At 41.2% G+C, this 20,497-nt stretch overlaps 2 protein-coding genes across 4 annotated transcripts in view; one reads left to right on the forward strand and one right to left on the reverse strand.

The window, feature by feature from the left end:
• ALDH1L2 (aldehyde dehydrogenase 1 family member L2) overlaps positions 1-2,965 on the forward strand; it is a 57,320-nt gene extending 54,355 nt beyond the window's left edge. The window contains exon 23 of the mRNA XM_061125459.1: positions 1,088-2,965. Coding sequence (XP_060981442.1) covers positions 1,088-1,143 — 56 coding nt within the window. The 3' untranslated portion in view covers positions 1,144-2,965. The remainder of the gene's footprint in view (positions 1-1,087) is intronic.
• Positions 1-17,302, reverse strand: part of NOPCHAP1 (NOP protein chaperone 1) — a 33,543-nt gene extending 16,241 nt beyond the window's left edge. For 2 of the 3 annotated variants that reach the window (XM_061125461.1, XM_061125463.1), the window contains exons 1-4: positions 17,153-17,302; positions 14,981-15,067; positions 12,184-12,320; positions 9,829-9,955 (exon numbers count right to left, since the gene is read on the reverse strand). In XM_061125461.1, the coding sequence (XP_060981444.1) occupies positions 9,829-9,955; positions 12,184-12,320; positions 14,981-15,067; positions 17,153-17,267 (466 nt within the window). In that variant the 5' untranslated portion in view covers positions 17,268-17,302. Of the gene's footprint in view, positions 1-7,124; positions 9,956-12,183; positions 12,321-14,980; positions 15,068-17,152 lie in introns of those variants that run through there. The other variant, XM_061125462.1, reaches the window with a different exon arrangement.
• Positions 17,303-20,497: the final 3,195 nt, after the last annotated feature.

Below are 20,497 nucleotides of genomic sequence, written 5' to 3' on the forward strand. Positions count from 1 at the left end.
ATAGAAACAAAATGGCAGGCCAATTTTTTGCCTAGATATGCCTTCTGTGGATTTCCCCGGTGGCTCAGTGGGTAAAGAAACCGCCTACAGTGCAGGAGACACAAGTGGCCCAGGTTCAATCCCTGGGTTGGGAAGATCCCTTGGAGGAGGGCATGGCAACCCACTCCAGTATTCTTGCCTGGAGAATCCCACGGACAGAGGAGTCTGGTAGGCTACAGTTCAGATTTCAATTTAATGTAATTGAAAGGACAGTATCCTGATCACTTTTGTTCAGCTTAAATGGCGAGGAAGAGAGATGTAGATTTGTCATCAAGCCAGGAAATAAAGGAGAAGGGTTTTGGGTAGAGGCTGATAAGCCAACAGTGTGGTCCTTAGAAGGCCTGGTGGCTGGTCTAAGCCCTTATCCTCAAAGTGTAGACCATGAGCACCAGCATTTGGGGAATGGTTAGAAGCATGGGCTTACCTGGTGGCTCAGAGGTTAAAGTGTCTGCCTGCAATGCTGGAGACCCAGGTTTGATCCCTTGGTCAGGAAGATCCCCTGGAGAAGGAAATGGCAACCCACTCCAGTATCCTTGCCTGGAGAATCCCATGGACGCGGGAGCCTGGTAGGCTACAGTTCACGGGGTCGCAAAGAGTCGGACACGACTGAGCGACTTCACTTTTTCACTTTCACTTAGAAGCATGTAGGGATTCCCCGGTGGCTCAGACAGTAATGAATCTGCCTGAAATGCAGCAGATGCAGGTTTTATTCCTGAGGACAGTGTGGCAACCCACTCCAGTATGCTTGCCTGGAGAATCCCCAGGGACAGAGGAGCCTGGTGGGCTATGGTCCATGGGGCTGCAGAGTCAGACATGACTGAGCAACTTTCACTTATAACCTTGGGGCCTCTGGACTTAATCCAATCAGACTCTACAGTGTCGTGAGATCATAAGTGATTCATGTGAAATTGAAAGTTTGAGAAGCACTGTCTCGCCCCACTCTCTTGCTCAGTGACTGGTACACCTACACCTGTGTCCAAGATCCTACACCTGGCGCCGTCACGTCCACCTGTGAACATGGTCCATCAACTGCTCTTCTCTTTCCTAGGCGAGGAAGCTCTAAATGAATACCTCAAAACCAAGTCTGTGACGTTGGAATACTAGAGCAGTGCCTCCTCGCAGGCCCACCGCTCTTCAGCTCTCCACTGAAGCAGCCTGGCTGTGCCGGGACAGAGGTGTCAGCCGCCAGCCGAGAGACACGCACGTGGACCATGAGGAGGGTGGGGCCACGTGTCTAAGCATTTACTCCTGTGCCTGGGCATTTTCTAATACCCCTTTTATACCCTAAAATGATTTGTCGTTGTTGGGTTTTGACTATGTTGTATACCACACATATTTCTAAAATATTGAGGTACATGTTTTTCCCCACCAAGACTAATCCTAATCATGGTTGTTCGTTTTGCAAACATCAATATGATGCAGTTATAGTACAGAAAGTTGGGAACCCTTGTATAATAGGTAAGGTTTTAACCTCTGAACCAGGCATGCGGGGGTTATGAAAAGATTTTCTGTAATTTTTTAAATATATTTTTTGATTGGAGGATAATTGCCATACAATATAGTATTGGTTTCTGCCATAGAAAAGGCCCATCAGCCATAATTATACCTATATCACCTCCCTCTTGAGCCTCCCTCCCCTTCCCTCATCCCACCCATCTAGGTTATCACAGAGCAGCAAGCTGGGCCCCTGTGCTACATACCAACTTCTCACCAGCTATCTATTTCACAAATGGTAGCGTATGCATGTCAAGACTACTTTCACCATCTGCCCCATTCTTTCTTCCCCTATAATTTTGCTCTCAAGAAACAGTATATCCCTCAAAGAAAGTGAAGGACATTCTTTTATTGTCCTTCATCTTTATGTCCATACATCTTTATGCCTGTGATGTTCTATTTTTCAACCCACTGTGATAAGTGACCAGCTCATAAACAGTTCTTGAATACCTACTAAGTACGAGGTGCTATATTATGTCCTGAGGAGTACACAAAATTTAATGACATGATCTTTGACCCCAAATAGTTGAAATTCTCATCAACAGCTTTTAAAGTGAATTTTACAGTATGACATATTATAAAGTAAGTAACTTTTGGAGGCTGATCTTGGTTCATATCATACCATCTTACTATCTATGTGACTGGGGGAAACTGATGCAATTTCTCCAAGCCTCAGTTTCCTTGTATGTAAAATGTGGACAGTAATGCCTCCCTCAGGAACCTTATGATGAGGTGAGGATTCAATGCAATAATCTTAGTAAAGCAGATTGCACTGGGCTTTGTTCATGGTAAATACTCAATAAAGGGCAGATTTGTTACCTAATATATTAATATAAAGCTGAGATGTGGAATCTATAAAATAGGGATAAAGTTCCTATCTCATTAGGTGTTGTAAGGGTTCAATGGGATTATATACATAATGCAGTCAACAGGTGTCTAGATCATTCTCTGTGCTCAAGAAAGAGGCATCATTACAACTCATGAAGCACTTCATAATTGCCTGTTGTCAGACAAAAATATGTGGGTAAATAGTTTAGGTATGACTAGCAGAAGGTGAGATCCTAACTTGAGTCTCTAGAAGTTTGTCAGAGCAATTAATTTCCATTAATTCTCTTTTTAAAGTAAAATTTCAATAAACATTCCTATCTCTCTGGCTTTGAAGAAGCCCTTAGGGATTACTTACTACTTTGGAAACTCAGCAGTTTAACCAAGAAGAGTGTAGGGAATTGTTAATCAATAAACAACAATAACAAAAGTCAGGGGCAGAAAACATTCAAAAGGAAGAATATCAGGTATGATCCTGGCATGATCAATAGAGCCAATTTTGCCTGTAAGCAAGTTGGCACAGGTAAAATTCTAAATTTGGACCCAACAGGTTCCAAACTGACATTTCATATTTGAATAAAATGACAAAACTCTTATTATAAAGGAACCACTTTTTAAATGCAGTGTTTTTACTGATTTCATGTGATTTAAAATATCGCTTTACCAAATATTTTACTGATAGATGAAATGGCAAACAAAAACATGCCCATTTCTTTTAGACTGACTTCTACCTTCTAATCTTAATCTCAATAGCAGTGCTTTTAATCTTTTGGGGGGTCATAAACCTCTTTTGAGAATCTGTTAAAAGCTATGGATCCCCCTGTCCAAAACTCACACCTAATTCTGCAAATATCTTCAAGAAATTCACAGACCACCTAAAACCCACGCTTGAGCTCCAGATTAAGAACTCATTTTTCCACAGTGAGTTTTGAAGTTCTTAGCGGCTTGAGTTTTTATATCTGATTGCTGACCGGAATCAAAGGCTACATGGAATTTATAAAATGACAAGTGAATTTGAATGAGAATATAATGATCCATAGCCTACTAGGTAATTTAATTAACATACTGAGTAATTTATCACCATTTCTTCACATCGCTGATTATTTTGCTAAAGGATAAAGCTGTGATTTGTTCCCCTAACTGGGGAGTTGAGGAGGTGCGGACACTTTTAAAAGTTCTATTTTCCTTCCAATTCCATTTCCTAGCGCTGCCCTTTTGTTCCAACACCCTTCCTGGCCTTTCCTGTGCCCGGCGTGGTTTTATGTATCTCTCCTCTATACTTTGTCTGGAACACAGTTCTTACCATGTGGTGCTGGAATGATTGGTCTTCCTAATTAGATATGAGAACCCCTTCCCCACCCCCAGGATTGGCATCTGTCAATAACAACAGCTATCACTCATGTAGGGGCTGCTGTATGCTAGTCACCATGCTAAGCCAACTGACTTAACCTGCACGTCTGAAAAGATGAATAAATCGAGGTGCTCTTTTTACTGGCTCCACCCCCACCAAGACGTCATTGCCAGTTTCCTGACTGGCCTTCCTGATCCCTCCCTGTGTGGTTCAAACCCTAAGTCAGAATGTGGCACTCTGCTCAAAATCCCCTAATGGGCCCCATTTCGCTTACAATAAAGTCCACTACTTACCATGCCTGCACAGTCTTATCAACTTTGTTCCTGGCTACCTCTAACCTCATCTCCTATCATCTACCCTCTCATTCTGTTTAGCCACCCTGGCTGCCTTGATGTTCCTCAAACTGATCAAGCACATGCCTAAGTGCAGGGCCTTTGCACTTACTGCTCCTTCTTCCCAGTAGTGTGCTGGTAAATATTTAACAAGTGGCTCTCTGGGGGAAAAAACAAAAACAAAATTCTGACTTGCAGCATTTTCTGATTTCTGTGTATAAATGCTCTCATCCTGGCTGCTTTCAAGGTACAAACTTCACTGAACATAGAACTGGGAAGAGATGCGTGTGATTAGAACAAGTGTGGGCTAGAGCCAGTACACCACTGCCTCTTTTTGAAACTTGCCCCACACACCACCTCCCAACAGGCTGCCTCATCTCTAGGTCTCTGCTCAAACATCATCATCTCAGTGGAGGTCCATTCGCTGATCGCTCTTCCTAAAACAGCACATAAGATTCCCACATCCACACCTCATTTGTCCTCTCATTTTGTTATTTGCCTTCTCCTGCATTGTTTTTGCAGCACTTATCACCACCTGGCATATAGTTATTAATCATCGATCTCTTCCCATTAGAACTTAAGCTTTGTGAACAGGGGCTTTTGTTCAATGCTGTATCTCCAGTATCTAACACATAGGAGGAGCTCAATAAATATTTGTTTTCAAATGAAGGAGGTTAAGTAACCTGCCCAGATCAAACAGCTATTTGGTGGCAGAGCAGGTACTCAAGCAATGAAGCGCAAAGTCTTTTAACCAAGCTAAGATCCCGTTGTTGCCATAACCAAATCAGACCCTGGGTAATGAATAGTAGGCATGTGTTAAATATTTATCAAACTCAAAGCTAAACTGAGTGGAACATGAACTGTGAGAGTTTTTGTGGAAAGATCAAGAGACAGGGTGAGGAAACAAATTGGTTTCCCTATATCTGCCTTTTTAAGAAAACAGCAGCTCTCAAGGGAACCTGGTGTAGAAATAGGTTATCAGATATGAACATGATTGAAAGGATGAATTATTATGATTATTACTATTATGCAAATAATACCTAAGTGGATTTTTAATGATTAAGTCACACCTTATTATGTGAAAATAATGAGAAGGTAAGATTCAACCACTCTCCACAAATAACCAGATGATACTGAAATTATTCCAGATTTTTTTCTATGAATATACTTTTTTTAAGAACTAGTATATACTGTACATAACTTTAGCTGCTATTTTCAATTAAAAATATGTAACCATCTTTCTATGTCAATAAACATACCTCTACATATGTTCATTGGCTTTAATTCAACTTGTTCTCTTATTGTTGGACATTTATATTTGCTTTTTGACTGTTTTAAACACTGCAATCAATCTTTTTTTTTCCAAAAAATATTTATTTGGCTGCACTGGGTCTCAGCTGATCCCAGCAGGCAGGATATTTTGTTTCAGCACACGGACTCTCTAGTTGCAGTACGTGGGCTCAGTAGGTGGAGCACATAGGTTTAATTGCTCCGAGGCATACGGAGTCTTAGTTCCCTGACTAGGGATTGAACCCCAGTCCCCTGCACTGCAAGGCAGACTCTTAACCATTGGACCACCAGGGAGGTCCCTGCAAGCAATCTTATATAGAAATTTGTGAACAAAACTGAACTGTATTTGCTTAATTAGAATAAATTCTTAGAGGTGTAATCTCTGATTAAAAGGATATAGCAGTCTTACCAACAGTTTCTGCACATTTTTGCCACCACTGTATTTTTCTTATAGCATAACACCTCACACTTACCCAACACTGTTCTAAGCACGTGATAGGTATTGAGTCATTCATTTCTTATTAATACTAAAACCTCATATGGGAGATACTATTATTCCCATTTTACAAATGGAAAAACTAAGATAAGTGGCTGGGCTGGGATCGATCCTGCTTCAGAGCCTATGCTTGTGGCTTTGGGACTGGCAGACCAATAATGGCAGCGTGTGGCTGACTGAACTGGAAATGTGGCTCCACCACTTAAGTTGCACGGGGTCTTAGTTGCGGCACATGCAATCTAACTCCTGGACCAGGGATTGAACCCAGGCCGCTTGGACTGGAAGGAGGAGTCAGCCATTGGACCACCAGGGAAGTCTCTCCACCACTTACCTATTGGGAGGCTTTACAATTTTTGCTCTGTGTCTCCCTGCACTTTTTTCTTTAAATCTGTGAAGTAGGTAGAAGAGCATCTCATAAGGTAGTGGTCTTTTTTTAAAAAAAAAAAAAGAAATTCACTGTCACAAAACTAGAAATCCAGCTTTGTCAAGTTATTTGATGCAGTAATTCATCATGCAGTGATGTTCCTTGCTTCTCTGTGCTCTCCTTGGCATGCTGACTGTGGCTCCAGGTATGCCCACTAGGTCAGAGTGGCAAGAGCCATATCCAACCACAAGATATCCATGGTTCCAAAGAAGGAGCCAATTTTTCATGTGCTTCCTTCTTAGGAATAAGAAATCCTTTTCTTTCCAGAAAGTCTACTAACAAGACTTGGCTTGTGCCTCTTTGGGAAGGTTGTCACATACCCATCCCCAAGCCAATCACTGCAAGGATTTTCCATGAACAAATGGTGGAGAAAGTGAAAGTGTTACCACTCAGTCGTATCCAACTCCCTGTGACCCCATGGACAGTAGCCTGCCAGGTTCCTCTGCCCATGGAACTCTCCAGGCAAGAATACTGGCGTGGGTTGCCATTCCTTTCTCCAGGGGATCTTTCCAACCCAGGGGTCGAACCCAGGTCTCCTGCATTGCAGACAGATTCTTTACTGTCTGAGCCACCACGGGAGTCCACATGGTGGGGAGTCACCCACAAAGATTCCAACATTAAACTCTGGGGAAAAGTCTACTAGTCAGTAAGACAAAAGACAGTAGTAAACCTGTCTTTCTTCAGGACTGGCAACCACTGATGTTTAAGATGCATTACTTTATTGGTGTCAAGAGGAAAAAAAATTTTTTTCATGAACATTTATTGTACATTCTGAGTGAAAGGCACCATGCCAGGCACTGAGGGAAATACAAATGAAAGACTCAATCTCTCTTCTTGTCTTTTCTGCCACAGTAGCGGACTCGGGCACAGGAATACAAGCTAGTTGGCAAGGCAGTTTTATTTTTTTATAAGTACCACATCTGATGCACAAAGTATTATAAGGATAGAGGAGATTCAATAAGAATATTTTTGCTTCCAAGACCATTACATCCAATTACCCAGTTTATGACTGTCAAAGAGCCACAAAAAGATAACACACAAGGTTAAAGAGAACATTTCAGCAGCCTTAGCAGGAACAAGACTGTTCAAACGGCAGCCGTCACCTTACACCTAAGAATCAGGCCGAGGATGCACAGGGTCAGACCAACCAAGGCATGACAGCAACTCAGCTTCCAAGAGACTGTAGAGCAAGCTGCTTACACACAAAACAGCTTTTTCACTAAGGTATAACATACACAAAGTGCACAGATGTTAAATGTGTAACTCGATAAATTTTTTTTATGTGTGAGAGTGCTGGTAATTCATAAAACACTCAGAATAGTGGCAGGCACACAAAAAGATTAAGTACTAGTTAAGTACTAGCTGGTGTTTCATCTGCCACTTCAACAGGTAAAAAAATACGACCTTAGTTTATTTGCATTTCTTTGAGAAATGGGACTGAACATTTTTTCCCTGTGAATTATCTGCTCACGTCTATTGAGATTATTAGTCTTTTTATTTTTTACTATTTTTTAAGAGCCCATTTTATATTAATAACACTCATTCTTTGCCTTTTATTGCAAATATTTTCCCCAATTTGTCCCTTGACTTTAGTACATGGTATGAGCCTAGATTCTAACTTTGTTTAAAAACAGCCATCCCTGACACTGTGTATTAAATAATGGATCCAATTTACACTTACTTAAAAGGACAACCTTATCACATAATAGATTTTTTTTTTCCTCCAATGTCATAAGACTGTCCAGAGAACTGAATTTAGGTGACTTCTTCAACTGTAGAGAACACTTAGTTGTATTATATGAGATAGCCATGGAAGGGGAGAAATACTAAAATCCTACATACTAGTAATAATTCTACACTGACTAGTCTCTTTCACTAACCTGTCTATTTCTACTTAGGTATGCATTTCTGGTGAATGTACACCTTCATATCCCCATGGATACCATGGCTTTAAACGTCCTGTACATCCCCATATACCTGTTGATTATTTATCTACATCATTCAGCGCCTACTGTGTACCATGCACCATGGTAAGGAGTGAACCAGACAAATGCAATTCTTCCCACAATGTGGCATAAATGTTAGCTGGCAGAAGACATTATTTAAATATTTGTTAATTTATTTAAATAAATATTTACACCAATAATTCATCATAGCTGTGTTTGGTGCTACAAGATACAACATAGTATCTTTTCTAGCTGAGAAATCTGGTTTCCAGATCTGTTCACTCTGCACACTTTTAAGGCACAGTCCGGGTTCCAATTTCCAATGGGAAATACCAGAAAGAACCTTGAGAATTATCTTTAGAGTATTCACAAGGATAAGGTGAGGAGTAAGAAAAAAAACAGTTTAAAAAAAAAACCCTAAAACATTAGGGAACAAAGTTCCATCAGCTCAATGCACTTGGAGACATTCCTTTAAATTCTCTAGTTTACATCCTGAGCAAAGCCAGTTCCATGGCAAATAAGATCCCACACAAGTTTAATAAGGTCAAGAATAAGGCAGAAAGGAGACTCCAAAGTAGGATCATTTTGCCTTTTGAAAGGGAAAACCAAGTACTATCTTTTTATGTACTGTGCCCTATTTTTCCTGGGGTGTCCCTATTCTCTACAATGAACAGATTTCAAAACTGGGCAACTGTGAGGAATAATTTCAATAGTTGAAACAAACAAAAACACTGCTTTATGAGAAAAAGAAAAAACAAAACTAAAAAAAAAGCAAAACTAAAAAAGTAAATTCTACATACAATTCAGAGAACTGAACTTAGATGACTTCTTTAACTGTACTGAACACGTAGTTGTATTGTATGAGACAGCCATGGCAAGGGAGAAATATAAAAATTCTACATACTAGTATGTAATAAGAGGCTGCAGAGTCATCGACAGTGATTAAACCACAGAACACCAGTTTTCCAGCTCAAACTGGAAAGGAATTTTTTTTTTTTTAAATGAAAGAAGACATGTCTGAGGGTGGCTAAATGTAAGTAATTATTTTCTTTGTAAAAAACTTCTTTAAAAGATTTCTCCCTCATTGACCCCATTTTGATGGTAATAAATAAATGACTTTATAATAACTTAAAAAATAAAAACCAACCTAGGTTGTTTTATCCAAGTGGACAATTTAAAGTAAAAACAAACAGGTGATATGTATTTTTACCTTGAAATAAGTTTGAGATTTCTGAAGTCTATGCTATGAAGAAGAATGCCAACAAACTCACTCATTACTATACATAAAATTAAGCTTTCTAAACACAATCTCTTTAGCATGAAATCAAATACAGTGTGCTCTAAGAGGATCCCCAAATGCTATCTCTTCTAGCTCTTTAAAAGCCAGCTTCTGTTTCTTCAAGAAACAAAGTACATTCAATATTGCAAAAAAGCACCATAGTATCTGAAATGCAAAACAAGTAGTGAGTCGCACTCTTTTCCATAGAATTAGCAGGCATCTATCACCTGTTTCTCAGATCACTTATTTTCCTGTTTTTCTTTGTTTTCACTAGCAGAACCGTCCAGAACCTCTATCTTGCCTTTTCCGTCCTCTGAATGAGGAAGCTTAATATTATCTATGGTGACTTCACCTTCAGAAGAGATGCTGTCACCTTCATCCTCAGATTCTGAACTTTCCTCTGAACTGTCTTGTGAATTCTCTTCCGAACTGTCCTCTTCTTTTGAATGAGACTGATTCATCTCAAACAAGGCCACGTCCTGAAAGTTAAAAAAACACACCATGTGGGAGATTTATTTTGGGGGAGTTCACTAAAGAGTTATAAAAACAACCTTGGGAACAACGACCAATACTTAGCACAAATACTGAAGTACAGAAGACAGGAAATGTTTTTAATACAATATGGAACTATTATTCTTTCAGTTGCCAGGGTCCGGCCTAAGGATTTACTTTTATTACAAGTCTAAAAAGTTCCTCACAACTGAATTCTATATAGCTGAATCTATTCAACAAAACTCACTCAACAAATATTAACAAATACCAGCATTAACCGGGCACCACATTAGAATATCAATAACAACAGCAACAAAATCCTTGCCTTTGTGGGACTTATGTTTTTGAGCAGGAGTTGGCAAACCATGGCCTGCAGGGCAAACCCGGCCCCCTGCCTGTTTTCATGCAGCTCATGAACTAAGAATGCTTTTACATTTTGAGTGGTAGGAAAAAAAAAAAAAAGAATAGTATTTCATGAAATGCAAAAATTATATGAAATTCAAATTTTGGATTCCATAAAAAGTTTGTAAAACGTGCCTACTCATTACCTCTCATCTACAGCTGTCTTTGGGGCTTCACAGGTGGCGCTGGTGGTAAAGAACCTGCCTGCTAATGCAGGTGACGTAAGAGATGTGGGTTCAACCCCTCGGCGGGGAAGATACCCCTCGGCGGGGAAGATCCCCTGGAGGAGGGCATGGCAACCCACTTTATTCTTGCCTGGAGAATCCCATGGACAGAGGAGCCTGGCAGGCTATAGTCCATGGGGTTGCAAAGAGATGGACATGACTGAAGCGACTTAGTGAGCACGCGCACACACACGCGCACACACACACACACACACCATGGGGTTGCAAAGAGATGGACACAACTGAAGCGACTTAGTGAGCGCACACACACACACACACACACACACACACACACACACACACTTGTCTTCACATGGAAATGGCAGAAATAGTCATAATGGAGACAGTGTGGTCCACAAAGCCTAACGTTATTTACTATCTGGCCCCCGACATATAATGGCTGCTGACCTCTGTTCTAGTTAAGAAACAGGTTTTCTGGTGGTCCAGTGGGCCCACGCTCCCAAGGCAGGGGGCCTGACTTTGATCCCTGGTTGGGGAACTAAATCCCACATGCTGCCACTAAAAGCCTAAGAGCCGGTGTAGCCAAATAAATAAATGTATTTTTTTAAAAGGCAATAAACAATTGCTCAGAAAGCACAGTGTAGGGCAGTGAAAAGTTAAAAAAGAAAAAAAGAAGAAAGCCATTGAGGTGACACATGATGAAAGATGGAGGAATTTGGGGATGGGATTTTACAAAGAGGGAAAAGGCCCAGAGCAAGGAGATGGAGGCTGGAGTACAAGCAGTGAGGGTCCTTGGTGAGAGAGAAGGTCAATGGAGAGATGGAGGCAGGATCACAATGGCCCATGAAGGACTCTGAATTAATTAGAAATGTGACGGGAAGCCCCCTGGCTCCCAAACTGGGGGCCACATGCAATGTGTCAAGAACAAACTCTGGGGAAAAAAAGTGGAAGCAGAAAGCCTGGCTGGGAAATTCCTGGGATAATCCAGAGGGGAGATTGTCATCACCTAGAGTGAGGGTCATGGGTGCCGAGCAGGAGTGGCTTGATTCGGGATGTACTCTAGATGCAGAGCTGCCATATCTGCTGATGAATCAGGTATGATTATTAAAAATGGTGTCAGCTCTGTCCAGACATGAGTGTTATAAAGGGGATTTCAGTGCAGAAATAAGAGGAGCCCAAAGTGAGAGACAATTTTCACACCTGAGTTATATAATCAGATTTTCTGTTACACACATTGTTTATTTTTACATTCTCAATGAATCAGACTCTGATTACTTCTTTTGGGCCTTGAATGGGAAAATTTTAAAAACCTCAGGACACTTAGTATATAAATGCTTCTAGATAATACATGTGTTATTGGAGTTGAAGAAGCCTTTCTATGATTCTGAATGACTAAATTCCGAGACTTCACCCAGGGAAGCTTGCTGACTTATGAGGTTATTAGGATTACATAATTCAGTCATTTAACCATCAAATGACTGAGTACCTGTGCAGTACTGGAAACATGAGCTGATTTTGCAAGAAGGAAAATAACACTTGGAATTAAAATTTGAAGGTTCTCTTTCTTTTTCAGCTGACGACACATACTGTTTATTTTATATGATGAAATGAAAACAAGCCGTAGTTACCATTTGAATAACTTGTCCAAGAGTCTCATCAGTATTTTCAATATTGAAATGACCAGGTTCTGCAGCTGCCATTTCTTCTCTTAGCTTTTCGTTTGCCTGAGCCATCTGTGGGAGAAAGGTCCGTACTTGGTCCAGCACTAAGGAGCGAAAATATCATTTATCAATATTTATGTCAGTCTTTGGCCAAACTTTTAAAGTCCAGAATTTCTATAAAAACACTTTCTCAATTTGACAGGAATAATAACAATTCAATAAAAAAGCATTCAAATTCCTTCTATTTTAAAACTTTTCACTCTCTTCTGAATTCTTAAAATGCTGGGCTTCCCTGGTGGCTCAGGCCGTAAAGAATCTGCCTGCAGTGCAGGAGACCTGGGTTCGATGCCTGGGTCAGGAAGATCTCCTGGAGAAGGGAATGGTTACCCACGCCAGTATTCTTGTCTGGGGAATTCCTCTGTCCATGGAAAACAGTATGACTGTACAATTCAGCAATTATTTCTCAATGTTTCGTGCTTGTCATATATGCTCAGAGCTGAAAATTCCTAGAATGGCATTCAATAGACAGTAACTGAATAAGTAGGCGGTAGGACTTAATAGTTAAATGCATGAGGCTCCAAGGCTTTGGGGTCAGACTGATGAGGCTCTTCACAGAGCCCCAGTTCCACGTCTCACTATCTGAGTTACCTGGGGCAGGTTAAGGAAGCAATGCATGTTAATGAAGCCCCACATCTGTTTCCCTTTCTTCTGATAATGATGACTTTTCTTAAGCTCTGTCACTCTTAGTCACTCTGGTCCCTTCCCAGTCCATGCCTATGTATTCCACAACCTTGGCCACTATGATTTGGTCTCATGACACCGTGATCTGGGGCAAGCCAATTAGAGATCACCCTGGGACTCTGTTTTGGACTGTTGAGAAAGATGTCCATTCTTTCAGAGTCAGTGACTAGGTGAGTTGCTGAATGTAAACCTAGAGCTGCTGATAAGCTGGCCCACCTACCACCCATCATCAGGGAAGAGCTGGTTCTAGATAAAGTCAACACCAGGAAGGTGGAGCTAAGAGATACAGAGTGGCAGATGCCAGATGACGCTGAGCACCTGGATTCAGATGTACCTGAAATCACTGGGGGTACTTTTCCCCAAAAAATGAGCCAACATCAGCTGGCTAAAGGCAACTGGAGCTTGGTTTCATTCATGTGCAACCACAGGAGTCTAATACATTTAATTTAGACAATCAAAACCTCAGTTTACCCATCTGTAAAACAGGGGTAGAAACTATCAGGTACTGTGCTAAGCACAGGGGGACAAAGAACAGGGATATGTCATTTATTGAGTTAGCTCTCAGGAGAGGCCCAGCATATAGCCGTGCACATCATGAGCTCTCAGAACTTGTTAGGTCACTGATACAGCCATGTAACGGTGGACTAAAATGTTCAGAGCATGGAAGAAGAAAATGCAGGTGAAGGTCAAGAAATGGCCTTGAATTGTGAAACAGGACTGCTAGAAGGATTCCAGATGGTATACCCAACTTGGAAAAGAATTTGGTGATCTTTTCTCTATTAAAAAATACACTGTGGGGACTTCCCTTGGGGTCCAGTGGTTGAGACACCATGCTTCCAATGCAGGGGGGTGACAGTTGCACCCCTGGTTGGGGAACTAAGATCCCACATGATGGGTGGCATGGCCAAAATACTAAAAAATAAAAATTCTTAAAATTCCACTCAGAGATATGTACCCTCCAAAAATATAAACCTATGTCTACACAAAAACTTGTATCTCAATGGGGAGCCACCATGCAATCATTTCAGCTGCTGCACATTTAGTGCATATTACGGCTAACTTCCCCTCGACTACTCACGATTTTGTAGTTTATAGACATGATAACCTCATGTATCATTTACACCACTTTTACTAATTCTTGTCTTTATTTTTTTTTAAAGATTAAGAGGCGGGAGGGGGGATCAGGATGGGGAATACGTGTAAATCTATTGCTGATTCATGTCAATGTATGACAAAACCCACTGAAAAAATAAATAAATAAATAAAATAAAGAGGGTTTCTTGCAGTAAAAAAAAAAAAAAAAAAGATTAAGAGGGAATTACGAAGATGCTAAGTATTACATGATGCTATCTGAACAAAGTCTGACTCACCTCTATTTAGAGTATGCGGTACAGCAATGTCACAGAGTAATTAATAAAAAGAACTGGCCCTGTTATGAGTAACGTTTACCATTTAAGTAACTGTGTCCAATTTAATCAAATCTGGTGGTGTTTTCCCACATCTGTGTGTGAAATTTGGGACTCAGTAACCTCTGGAAAAATTTCCCATGGAGTTTAACAATAACTGATTTTGATTTCCAAAAATCCATCCCACAGGTTTTTCTGGGCAAGGTTACCCTCTTAAGTGTTAAGTGTTAGTCACTTAAGTGTTAGTCACTCAGTCGTGTCTGACTCTTTGCGACCCCAAGGACTGCAGCCTGCCAGGCTCTTCTGTCCATAAGATTCTCCAGGCAAGAATACTAGAGTGGGTTGCCACTCCCGTCTCCAGGGAATCTTCCCAACCCAGGAATCGAACCCGAGTCTCCTGCCTGGTCTCAGCCCCATCCTCTTAAAGCAGGGGAATAATACAAGAAATTTTATCCCTGTGCACTGAATTCACGATGTAATTTCCAAGTAACACTTGCTAGAATGGACTCTCTGACAACAAAAGCAGACACTGTCCCAACAAATAAGTGGTTAATTAGGTAGAATTTCACATCAGAGAGGGTTCTTGAGAGAGAGAGAAGAGAGGGAAGGGTACTTACAGGGACTCCTCTCTATCCGAACTGTTTGAAGAGTAGAATTCCTTCTGGAATTAGGCTTGGGGTTGATGAGCAACCTGTCCCGTATACCTGAAAACACAGACACACACACACTTCCTTTATTACAGCACAAAGAGACAGGAGCCCAAGAGCAAACTTTCCGAGACCACCCTCCACCCTCAAGTCTTGACTGTTCCTTCCTCACTTTCTAACACATTAAAAAAAAAAAAAAAGGAGCATTCCAAGTTCCATTACAACATTTTAGTTCTTTCTGCAGATCTCCCCCCTTTAAACCTGTCTCTTACATCTCTGCCTCACCAATGCCAGGTAATAAATGCCCACGACACTGCACCTTTCTGGGCCAGAAATCTACCAGCAACAAATGTAGGTCGGCAATGACAGAATGCAGGAAGCAGTACAGAGTACATAAGGGTTAATTAAGTAAAGCCAGAAATGGTTTACCAGCTACATTATACTGGGTGAATCACCTACACTTTTTGAGTATTAATTTCTTCATTTATAGAACATCTCTGCCTGGTAAGTTCCCTTTCAGTCAAGACGTCTGATGTAGACAAAACAGCCCTTTAAAGAGAACTCCTTTAGCCTTTTCACAGCTCCTCAAATCAACCCAACTCTCCAGCCCATCAGAGCACAGAGAACAGGACTCACCTTTCAAAACCCAAGGCTTTATGCACCCTGGTTCCCACACCTGGAAAATCTCTTCACTCTGGTATAAAAATACTGTTCACCCTCAAAGCAGCAGCTCAACACTCCTAGCTTACTATCAATAGCTTATACCTAATAACTGGATTGGTAAAAAGAGCATGGACTCTGGGGCCACACCGACTGGACTCAAATCCCAGTTTTGCCCCTTTCCAGCCACACAACCTCCAACAAGTTACTTATCTGTATGATACAACAGGTCTCCATTTCCTCATCTATACAACTGCCCTAACAGAACCAACTCCACACAGGGCAGCTGTGAAGATTAAATTTAGCGAATTAATTCCTGGGGCAGAGTAGGCACCAAGAAGCTCCAGCCATTATTATAATGTCTTCGGATGCTCTAGATTCTCACAGAATCTTTTTTCAAGTTAATATTTAATGAGGATATGCCCAAGACATTACACTCATTATTCTTCTCAGGAAAAAAAAAAAAAACCATAAGTACTAGTACTTCCATTTTCCAAATGTAAAAACTGAGGCACTGGGGATGTAAACAACTCTCCTACTATGGTGCTGAAGACTCCTGAGAGCACTTTGGACTGCAAAGAGATCAAAGCAGCCAATCCTAAAGGAAATCGACACTGAAATATTCATTGGAAGGACTGACGCTGAAGTTGAAGCTCCAATATTTTGGCCACCTGATGTGAAGAGCCTGACTCACTGGAAAAGACCCTGATGCTGGGAAAGACTGAGGGCAGGAGGAGAAGAGGGCAACAGAGGATGAGATGGTTGGATGGCATCATCGACTCAACGGACATGAGTTTCAGGAAACTCTGGGAGACAGTGAAGGACAGCGAAGCCTGGAGTGCTGCAGTCCACGGGGTCGCAAAGCGTCGGACAATGAGCCACAAAAAAGTTCCACAGCTGGTTCGGCTCTTCCTTGAGCTGGCCATCTGTTCCAACAGCGTCTCCCACTCGAATGAACTTTATTCTCCTCGAACACCGCCCCCCTCCAAAAAAAGTTCGACAGCTAATTACTCGTGGGGTTGGGATTCGAACCCTAGCTTTTCTTAGCTCTCTATTATGATGTCTAGAAACCTGAGGGTATCCTGGACGCGTCTCCCTCTACCAGAGGAGGGCACTAAGGGTGGCTCCGTGAGCATCCGCAGAGAGAGGGTGCTCAATCCATAATACTCACCTGCTCCCCTTACTAGCTAGCTGCTGGAACCCAGACCTGATTCTAAGGCCGTCCCCTCGGGCGGGGGAAGGTCGTGCTGCGGCGTCAGCACCAGGCACTCAGCACTGTGCCTAAAACATGAACCACCCTCGGGCTCGAGGCCGGATGCCCACACCCAGGCCGGCCAGTCCCCTAACCCCGCAGCCGGAGGCATGTCCGGGTCCCTCGGCGGTGCAGGCGCTAGGCAGGGAGCCCCCGACCCGCGGCTCCAGCAGCGCCGCCCCCAGCTGCACGTGCGCGCCCCACGCCGCTGCCGCCCACCCGTCCGTCACCTCCGCGGCCGCCGCTCCCCGCCATCAGCAACTCCTTGGAGACCGAGACCCCGGAGCCATCCCGGGCGGACGACGAACAGCTCGGGCCGGACTGGGACTCGCCGCGGACCTCCATGCTGCTCGCGGGTCTTCAGAGCCGCCTCTCCGAGCCCGGATGCAGGAAAAAGGCTGGGGTAGGAGGCGGGGCCAGGGCTGCGATTGGAGGAGACTCGTAGGCGGGGCGAGGGGCAGGGCGAGCGAGGCCCGCGGCGAGGGCGGCGCCTGGCGGAGCGAGGAGGCCAATCCTATCCCGAGAAAAGGCAGGTGGGGGCTCTAGCGATGCTGTGATTGGATGAAAGAGCTAGCAAGGCTGGATTTAAAAGTGAAGAGCGCACCACGGGGGCTGCCCTCCTCTTCAAACCTCTGTGACGTAGAACACACTTTGACGGTCCGGTGGTTAATTAAGACTTGGACTTCCAGTTCAGGGGGTATAGGTTGGATTCCCGGTCTGGGAGCTAAGATCCCACATGCCTCCCAGCCACAAAAACCAAAATATAAAACAGAAGCAATATTATAACAATTTCAATAAAGACTTTAAAAATGATCCACATCAAAAAGAAATCTCAAAAAAAAAGACATATAATCCTAACTGTTTTTATGGGTATAGTTCAGAAGTGTTAACTATTTGCATTGTTATGTAACAGATCTGTAGAATTTTTGCAAAACTGAAACTCTATATTCATTGAGCAACGTTCCCCCCCCCCCCCCCCCACGATTGCGTCCTGCCTCCACCATTCTAATTTCTGTTTCTGTAAGTTTAACTACTTCAGATATTTCATAGAAGCGAAATCATACAAAATTTGTCTTTTCTTGACTGGCAAATTTCACTTAGTATAATGTTCTCCAAGTTTATCCATGTTGTAGCAAGTAATAGGATTCCCATCTTTTTAAAGACCGACTAGTATTCCATTCCATGCATATACCACATTTTACCCATTTCATCCCTTGGTAGGTGTTTGGGTCGCTTCCTCCTGGATATCCTGAACAATGAGGCAGTGAACATAGGTATGCAAATATCTCTTCCAGATACTGCTTTCAATTCTTTTTCGTTTAATATTTATCTATTTGGCTGTGCCAGGTCCGAGTGGTGGCATGCAGGATCTTCCATCTTCATTGCAGCGTATGGGATCTAGTTCCCTGACTAGGGATCAAACATGGGCCCCCTGCATTGGAAGCATGGAATCTTAGCCACTGGACCACCAGGGAAGTCCCTGCTTTCAATTTGTTTGGATATATTATGCCCAGAAGTGTGATTACTGACTATATTGTAATTCTAGTTTTAATTTTCTAAGAACCTTCAGTGTGTTTCCATAGTGATTGCACTATCTTATTCCTACCACTAGGGCATAGGGCTCCAGTTTCTCCACATCCTCATCAATATTTATTTGCTTTTTCTTTCTTTCTTTTTTTTTTAATAGTGGCCATTCTAGTTGGTGTGAGGTGATAACTCACTGTAGTTTAGATTTGCAATTCTCTAATAGTTAGTGATGTTGAGCATGTTTTCATGTGTTCATTGGCCATTTGTGTATCTACTTTGCAGAAATGTTTATTCACATCCACTGCCTGTTTTAATTCAGGTTGCTTTGTTGGTGTTGAATTGTACGAGTTATTTATATTTTCTTATCAGATATATGATAATATTTTAGAGACATAAGACCATTATGAACATATAAGAACTCAGGAAATATTGCTCCCAAGCCCTCCTTGAAGAATTTCCTAGAAAATATGATTCAGAAAATAATTGGAGAAATGCAACTTAAGTTTTGGTAGTGAGCATTTTACAGTAGAATTGGGGGAAAACAGTGAGAATAAGGTTGAAAGAATAGTCTTTAATTTTCATAGGTTTTGATAGTGTGGATATAAGACAAAAAGGGGGAGAAAGCAGAGACTATATAGTAAGAGGAAATCTGACTTTTTAAAAAGTTGGAATAAAAGGATAATATTTTAAGTTAGATGTTGGGGGTATCGGAGAGACGAGAAAGAGGAGGTTACTTGTAAGTTACAATGTTGTTCATGGTAAGAAGACAATATCAAAATAAAAGGGGACTGAGTGGTATTGAGTGGTACTGAGTGGATTATTAGAACAAAATTAAATTATTCATAAATATAAAAATTAATAAGATAGAAAGAAAAGAATTCAGGCTCTTTCCCCTAAAAGGAAACAAAAAGATACTTTATAATGCTAAATATAAATATAATGCTAAATACTAGAATCTGCAAAGAGGAACTATCATTAATATCCATGTGCCTAAAAAACAGCAACAAGTATTATAAAACAGAAACTAACAAGGAATGCAAAGAAAATTAAGTAAAAACTCTAATAATTGGAAATTTTAACACCATTTCAGAACAGGCTATATCTAATTGGACAAAAAATTATGTGGTTACAGAAGACCTAAACAAAATTATAAATAAAGTAGAGGTAAAGAATCCACCTTACCAATGCAGGAGACGCAAGAGATGCAGGTTTGATTCCTGGGTCAGGAAGATACCCTGAAGTAGGAAATGCCATGCTGCTCCAGTATTCTGGCCTGGAAAATTCCACGTACAGAGGAGGTTGGTAGGCTACAGTCCATGGGGTTGCAAAAGATTTAGATTCAATTGAGCACACACATACAAATCTAATAAATGTAAACACTGAATCCTGATAACAGAGATTAAATCTTCTAAGTCACATGAAAAAGTCACAAAATTGCCATATTATAGTCCACAAAATTTCAGTACATTCCAAAAATATAAATGATACAAGTGGCCTTCTGTGATCACAATTCTATATAACTAGCAAATAATGACATTTAAAAAAATTTCTTCCATCTAAAAATGTAAAAACACACTGCTAATCAATCTTTGCATTAAAAAGAAATAATGAAGTGAAGCTTTGCCCTTAAAAAGCTATTTTGAAAAAGTCAAGAAAATGACGAACCACTAGCTTAATGTAAGTCAAAATACAGGGGTGAAGGAAGGTTTGAAGGTATAAATATATAGAATAAAAGGTAATGAAACAATAACCATAAAATCAGAGGAAATATATAAAAATGTATAAACACTACTTTGCACAACTCTATTCAAGGAAAATTGAAAGCCTAAGTGAAACCATTTGAAATGGTTAATGTTCCAGAAATATATAATTTACAAAATTTCCCCAGAATTCAATAGCAAGTCTAAATAGAGCAATTTTTATAGACATTACAGAGAGGGTTGTCAGAGCTCTTACATAAAAACACCATGCCCAGTTGGTTTTACAAGGGGATTTCTATCAAACTTTCAAAGATCAGATAAATCTAATGCTACTTAAACTATTTCAGA

Source organism: Dama dama, chromosome 22 (assembly GCF_033118175.1).
Source record: "Dama dama isolate Ldn47 chromosome 22, ASM3311817v1, whole genome shotgun sequence".
In the NCBI taxonomy this organism is placed as follows: domain Eukaryota; kingdom Metazoa; phylum Chordata; class Mammalia; order Artiodactyla; family Cervidae; genus Dama; species Dama dama.